At 42.4% G+C, this 7,722-nt stretch overlaps 1 protein-coding gene across 1 annotated transcript; it reads right to left on the bottom strand.

Annotated features, from left to right (window-relative positions):
* Window positions 1-266: 266 nt before the first annotated feature.
* Window positions 267-7,468, bottom strand: nfs1 (NFS1 cysteine desulfurase). The gene is made up of 13 exons (XM_030090945.1): window positions 7,116-7,468; window positions 6,027-6,103; window positions 5,797-5,913; window positions 5,241-5,324; window positions 4,640-4,792; window positions 4,471-4,564; window positions 4,249-4,383; window positions 3,899-4,056; window positions 3,719-3,824; window positions 3,467-3,548; window positions 3,062-3,145; window positions 2,732-2,821; window positions 267-2,163 (listed from the first exon to the last, which is right to left on the bottom strand). Exons 1-13 carry the CDS (start codon window positions 7,219-7,221, stop codon window positions 2,100-2,102), a joined length of 1,350 nt encoding a protein of 449 aa, XP_029946805.1. The 5' UTR covers window positions 7,222-7,468; the 3' UTR covers window positions 267-2,099.
* Between the last annotated feature and the right edge of the window lie 254 nt (window positions 7,469-7,722).

The following is a 7,722-nucleotide window of genomic DNA, read 5'->3' on the forward strand; positions in this document are numbered from 1 at the left end:
GTGATGTTGGGTCTACTATCTTTTATCTATAATGTTGTAAAATGTGAAAGTTTCATAAAATACAAAAACATGCACTTCAGCATAAAAATTGCTGTTTAAAAGAAACGTGATGAATAATAAACATTTCTGTGACAGTCAGAAACACCCTGTTAGACAATGTATGCCAGTGACAGTGCTGCTGGATTGTTGCATACTAACTAGAAATATCCATTTACCCTCCTTTGAGAGGAACCTAAACAAAAATCGCAACAAAAGCAGAAAGTATGTTCATGAAGCAGCAACTTTATTGAACACTGGATCAATGAGTAACAGCAGAAGACCATGGAAGCTGGAGATACGATGGTAAATATGATGGTCAGAGGTTTAGTCTACATCAGTGCAATGCAAGACTTTTCTAAATCTACTGACATTTTGTGGAGATTCACATTTAATAACTGTACAGTTTGTGCTCAGACCTTTGAGATCATCAAACACATTTCCACCAACACTCTGAGGTGTGTGTGACCAAAGACTGAACTATGGCTTTTATCTTATTTTCACAGTGAACTTGTATTTTGATGAACAATGATCACACTGCTGCTGCTCACACTGCATCCACCAAGAGCTGATGTGACACTGACATACTGTTCAAACGTTATTGTTACAAAAGACTGAGAGCTGAGATGGAGGAAACAGACTAAAAATATCAGGGGGAATGCGATCACACTGTAAATTGAGAAATGCTGTTATTTTATTTATTTTTGAAACAGTGCTGCTCTTTCCTTTGTTTCATATCATCTGAATGGTTTGATGGCGAAAGCTCAAAGCTTCGTTATTAACTTAGTCTGCCGTGCCTGGATTTAACATCACATTGGGAATATTTCACCACATTTATATTCCTCATGGTGCTTCAGAACCTCAAATTATTGATACCAGTCTCTGAATTTACAAAATCATAGTTTATAAGTTTCTTTTTAAAGTTCTTCTCAGTTGTTCTTTGCTCTCTGAACTGTGGCACATAGGTTCTGGAGCACTTCGATCTTATCAGTTTCTTTTCTGCCTGTGTCTTATCGGGAGATATTGATTTTAAGTTATTTCAGAAACAATATTATTATTGATAGTAATGATAATAGTAACCAACAGTGTAGCTTTAAAAATATACATTCTCAACACTATCATAAACATAAATTACATACTGCAATCTGACTTAGTAAGTATAAATATGAATTTTTCACATATCTTATTCCAGATGGGTAAATATGCCTCTTACATTGCACAACCATGTGTCTGATCATTCTATATGTGACCGGCTTCAATCAGAATCTCCTGTTTCATGAGAAGACTCGGAAGTGAGTGAAAGAGTTTAATGAACCCGCTGTTAACCAGTGATCAGGATGTCTGGCTTACAGAAAGCTAATGGCCCCACAAAGACAAACAAAGGATGCCGTTACACTGCGTGAGTTCAAGGCTGTTTATAGACGTTTCCCGAGGTTTGTCAGTTTAAGTAAGATTACAGAAAATCAGGCTTGTTATGATGTTTGACGGATGCAGGGTGAATCATAACATCATGTATACGAAAGTCACATGGATTTCTTTTGCATCCATTATTGAGATGGACGTGCATAAAAAGTAAAGACCAAAAGGTACATGTAACATGTAGCAGCAGCTGGTGTAATCTCGCTCGTTAAATTGCCGCAGTCCGATTGTTTTGGAATTTTTCCACGAGGAACTTGTGTCATGAATTTTGTGGCAGGCAGCTTAACGTTCGTCAAAGCTCCAAATTGACCGTCAGCGTTTCACCACTGTTTTGGAGTGACTCACACACACGTTTGCAGCCAAAAATCCCTCAAGGCCATCGCAACCTCTGACAACTCCTCAGTAAATATTCAGAAGCAACCTGGTGAGCAACAGAAGCAGGGACTGTGGTGGTGTTCAACTCTCCAGAGGGAAGAAAAAAAAAATCATCTCCAGGTAAAGTAAGTGGAGGAACATAACTAAAAATGGACTTCAAGTTACACAGGAAGCTTGTGCGTGTTTCTGTATGGGAAAAAAAAGAAGGTCCAATCCTAGGTTTCCTTTGTCTTTTACAGGAGAGGAAGCTGACGAGAGGTGGAGGAAGTCTAGTGCTGCGTCCACTTGATGCTCTTCAGGTCGATGCCTTCCTGGACCATCTCCCACAGAGGACTGAGAGAGAGAGAGGGGGGGAAATATTTACAGGCCAATATGCACAACATGGCCGTCGCCAATTAATGCAAACAAGATTTTCAAAAATCTAATTCAGACAGCAGTGCGTTTGATGTACATTTGCAACCGAAGTCTGTGCGCTGGTGATGAAAAGGAAAGGAAATGTGCTACTGATCCACCTTTTAATAGCCATAACACACACTAAGACTTGCTGTGCTGGTGTCAAGCTCCAGGAATATTGCTACAAACTAAAATAATAAGGTCCGCACAGTGGTGTATTAGTCAGCATTCCTGTCTTATAAGCAAAATGTACGCAGCTCCTGGGTTTTCTCTTGGTTCTCCCACAGCTCAATAACATGCCTCGAGGATTACTGATGTCTCAAGGGTATCTCTCATGCAAAGCCAGTTGGGATGGCGCAGTGTGAAATACCAATGGATTTAAGGAAAGAATAAAAGAAGCAGAGCTGGACATAAAGGTAGTCTTCAAAGGTATTTTCATCTAAAAGGTTTATCTAACCTCTGCCAAGTAGCTCAAGTTTACCAACAATGAAAAGTCAGCTGGACTCACCTCATCTCTCTGAGTCTGCGGACCTGATGGATACATTTCTCTGCGGTGTAATCCACTTCTTCCTCTGTGGTGAATCTGCCAATACCAAACCTGATACAGACACAAACACAGGAGCAGAGCGATGGGCCTGAGTATCAACCGAACGACCAGATGTGAGAGAAGGTAAGACACATAACCAAGAAAGAGGACTGTTAGGACATCACCATGGAGTGACATAAAAAGGACTGAAAATATAAGAAAGGTTAAGCCTGATTCCAATCAAGGCTCTGATTAAATATTGCTATAGAAGCTATTATTGGCTCCAGGATTAGGATTAAAAACAGTCTGTACCTGATGGAGGAATGAGCCAGGTCCTCATCTGCTCCGATGGCTCTGAGGACGTAGGACGGCTCCAGAGACGCCGATGTGCACGCACTGTGCACGCACACACACAAAAAATCATTTACCTTTAAAAATGTCGAGAAGTACTAATTTATAGTCCAAAAAGGTTCATTGGTCTTACAAGTTATAATCCAAAACAAAGGTTCATTTCAAAAGACCAGGGAGGTATTTTGTTATTTACCTGACAGTTTCGGCAGCTGTCAGCTGTCTTCTTCACGTGACTCTCTGAAGAAGACAGCTGACAGCTGCCGAAACTGTCAGGTAAATAACAAAATACCTCCCTGGTCTTTTGAAATGAACCTTTGTTTTGGAGTACTAATTTATGTTCACATATCTTAAAAATTCACTGCTGACCTGCCGGATGAGAGAGCAACATCTTTCAGTGCCATCAGCAGACTCTCTCCCTCCACATAGGCAAAGGAAAGGTTGATACAGCCTGAGAAGACACACAAAATGATAAACACACACAGAAAAAGTCAGAACATCCATGGAGAATCTGAACAGTCAGACAGCAAGAGAGTTTCACGTTTGTGTATTCAGCAGGGACAAAAAGGAACAAAATAAAAATGCTCATATCACTGTTTTGTCCTTTTCGTCAATACTCACCCGGGTAGCGTTGTTCTGGATCTCCGTTCATGACGACGTCAGGAATCTCAGAGACGATCCTCTGAACCAGCCGGTTGGCCAGCAAGCTCACTCTCTGATGGTCGTACTGCAAACACAGCGAGGCTCACATGAAGCAGCAGGACATTCGGAGTGTTTTCTGAGCCCATGCATTCTGCTGACCTCCATCTCCTGCTGCGCGATGCTGCAGGCGGCTCCCAGCCCGACGGCCAGCGGTGTGGGGACGGTGCCGGAGCGCAGCCCCCTCTCCTGTCCGCCTCCGTTCTGCAGCGGCTCCAGACGCACGCGTGGCCTGCGACGCACATACAGGGCGCCCACACCTGCACACACAGCCAGAAAATGAACCGCTACAGTCTAACTTACAGGAATCGCAACTCCATTCGGTTTGATCAATGCACATTTGTTATGATGACTTTCATGATACAACATTTTCTTTCACCAAGTGACTAGTAAGGCATAAACTCACAACTTGTCATTTTGGTGTTTTTCAAAATTCAGACGATGAAGCTAACCTTTTGGTCCGTAGATCTTGTGACCGCTGATGGACATCAGATCAATCTTCCAGTCCGAGACGTTGATGGGAATCTTTCCAACGGCTTGAGCAGCGTCGGTGTGAAGGAAGACTCCCTTGGAGCGACATATCCGACCTGCGAACAGACAGAATGAGGGTCAAGACCTTCGGTCCAAATGGAACTGTGATCTAAGATGCTGACGAAGCCTGATGTTTTATTTACCAATATCTTTGATGGGCTGCTTCACGCCGATCTCATTGTTGACGGTCATTATCGATACCAGTGAGGTGTCGGGACGAATAGACGCCTCCAACAGCTGAACAGACACAACGTTTTTCTTAAATTCAGTCACCTCTGCGTGTAAATGTAACGTGTGTCTGCTGGAGCGTACCTCCAGGTCCACCAGTCCGTTCTGTTGAACAGGCAGGTAGGTAATGTCGAATCCTTCTGACTCCAGAATTCGACAGGAGTCCAGCACACACTTGTGTTCGGTCTGTGTGGTGATCACATGGCGCTTTTTGGCCTGGTAGAACCTGGCCACTCCCTGCAGGACGGCAACAACAGCTGGAAATCAATGCTTTCACTTTTTTTCTTCTTAAACTGCATTTTCACTGTTTCCGTCCACTTCCTCATGAGTTTTCTATGGGCTCCCTTCTTGTCATTTTCTTCTGAAAAAAAAAGCCTAAAAACTTAAAGCACTCTATTTCATAGATTATTAAAGCAACAATGATGACCATCTCACTATGATTCAAGGAGTGCACAAAGAAACTTTGACCAAAAGAAGTGAGTCTTTTATAATCTTATCTGTTAAACTAACAGGCTATTTCCAACTTTTAAGTCATTGCATAAAAGAAAAAAAATTGGTCAATGACAGAAGTCAGGTTAAAAGAAGCTTTGTGATTCCCTACTGATGAAAGGAAAAACACAACTCAAGATGTGGCGGCAGAAAGGTACATCTGTAGATGTGATGAAGAGGAGCAGCGGAGCGTTACCTTGATGGCCATGTTGTTGGACTCGGTGGCTCCGCTTGTGAAAATGATCTCTCTGGGATCGGCACCAATGAGATCAGCAACCTGCTGCTCAGAGGGAGACATCATTCAGTCAGTAACTCTGTTCGTATCGTCTTTCAGCACAGGCAAAAGCCCAACTTGTCACTATGGATGACGAGTCTTTGCTGTTCAGGAACTACTTCACCCCAAAATCTTTATTCTTTTAAATCTGAAAATTTACTTTTATCATGTGGGTTTCATTTAATGTAACTTAAGCTTTAGTTTAATCAAAGACGTTGAATGGTTAGTCTAAGTTAAAGTGGACTCTGAGCATATAAAAGCTGCCAATGACTGGAAAATGGCAGCGGCATCAGTTTGAGGGAAGCAACATGACATGGCAGTTACACTTCCTAAAATTTTACACACTGGACCTTAAAGCCTCTCTGGCTGTTTCGGTTTGTAGGTTTTGTTCAAGTGTGACTGACACCCTGAAATGATGTGAACGGGGGACGAGATTCCACGTTGGATTGTCTGGTGAGGAATAATTTTCTCTCTTTACCTTCCTGGCATTCTCCATGGCGGTCTCGCTCTCCCAGCCGTAGGCATGTGTTCTGGAGTGAGGGTTACCATAATAATTCACCTGGTACGGCAACATGGCATCCAGCACCCGGGGGTCCTGTACACACACACACACACACACACAAGTTTAGGTTCAAACTAGGTTTTACTTCTTTGCTGAGACGTCCATTGAGCCGGCAGCGACCATGGTAAAAAGGGTGTAAGAGGTACCATGGGTGTAGTAGCCTGGAAGTCCATGTAGAGGGGGCGGAGCTCATCTTTCTCCAGTTCGTGCTTCTTGATCAACTCTGTGGGACAAACAACATTCCCTCAGGATTAAAGCAAATATCGGGTTTTAGTTATTGAAAGCATGCACAATGTAACTTCACGCCTGTTTCACAACTTTACCAACTACATTTGTAAAATCCAAAAGCACCACAAATGTGAACACATTTAATGATTAACTGGGAAAACTAAACATCCCTTTTGCCTGCAAGATCTGCAGGAACCCTGCAAACAATAACAGTCATTCTGCTGGGTTTCCTCAGAGTTTCATCACATTCAGGAAAAAATGTCAGGTCACAGGAGGGTCACTGATGAGGTCTCATTCATAACAAATACGTTTATGCATCCAAGTAGACTTATTTAGTCTAGCAGCAAATAAATAATAGAGATTGCACTTACATAGCACATATTTCTTTGCCTAATTTTGAAAAAGCAAGCGTTCCCATCAGTCCTCTTTATCACCATTTCCTTCTTTGGGATAGAGTGTATTTTAACAAGCATACCAAAAGACTGATGTAAAGCACTGTGAATGTTTTGTTAAAGTAAGCAAACAATTAATTTACTCCTGAACTGGACAGTTTACATTTTTTGTTTTGCTATGGCATAATGGTCAATAGGAATTTTTAACTTATTTGATATGATGACAGCTCGTTTGATAACTTTATATGCCTATATTGATCCATTAATTTCCTTACCCTTTAAAATGATCGCCTACTAAGAGTCTTGCTGCATTTAAATTAGTTTTTTAATAGTTTCATAATGCTGATAATAAACTCATAAATTTTTTCCTTAATTTACAGATTTGTTGATTGATTTCTGTAGGTTTAACAGTTATTGTTGACTTGTTTACGAGGGTGATAAACGGATATTGATGGCTTTCTGATCACTCGCGCGGTTCACACTGGTCATTAATAAACACATTTTCCCAGTTTTCGTGCTATAAAGTTTCCTGCTAGCAGATTAAACTGCGTCACTTTGGGATTAGCTCCATGCTAGCTGCTGTGTGGGACCAATACCGGAGCCTATGCCGGTTACCTTGTCGTGAAGAGCTGGCGGCCGTCCGCTCACAACCCAGCCGGAGAGGGAGCCACGAGGCCGGCCTCAGCAGCCGAGAGGAGACGGTCCTGCCCGGGGAGAGCATCTGGTCGGCGGATGGACTTCAGCTGGAGAACCGCTGACCTCAGTCAACAACAACAGCACGTTGAGCACAAACAAGCAAGCAGCGTGAGCCGACCCGGGGCAGCTCCAGCCGCGGGTGAAGGTGAACAAATGTGGAGAAAAGTCGAGATCAACAACAAAAGTTCACGGTGAGGTACGGTTTGATGCCCGCTGCGTTGCCGCCTGTCACTTTTCTCCAGGCTGCGGACGGTCGACGTCAAGTACAGCGTCACGGGGAGGAAGCTTCCGGTGTGGCCTTACAAAACAAAGGTTCCCCTAAATACAATCAACATAAAGTACAATAAATATTCGTAAAAGTAGAAATCTTCATAAAAGTAAAATACATTCTCATAAAATTAGTAAATATACTTAAATGTGTTTTCAAGTTGAGACATATTCAATAATCAGTCAAGTGTAATCAAAACGGAAAAAATGCCTTTTTAACCACACGGATGTAAAACATCTGTGGCCCTTTTGATTAGAG

The sequence above is a fragment of the Salarias fasciatus genome, chromosome 5 (assembly GCF_902148845.1).
Source record: "Salarias fasciatus chromosome 5, fSalaFa1.1, whole genome shotgun sequence".
Lineage (NCBI taxonomy): Eukaryota > Metazoa > Chordata > Actinopteri > Blenniiformes > Blenniidae > Salarias > Salarias fasciatus.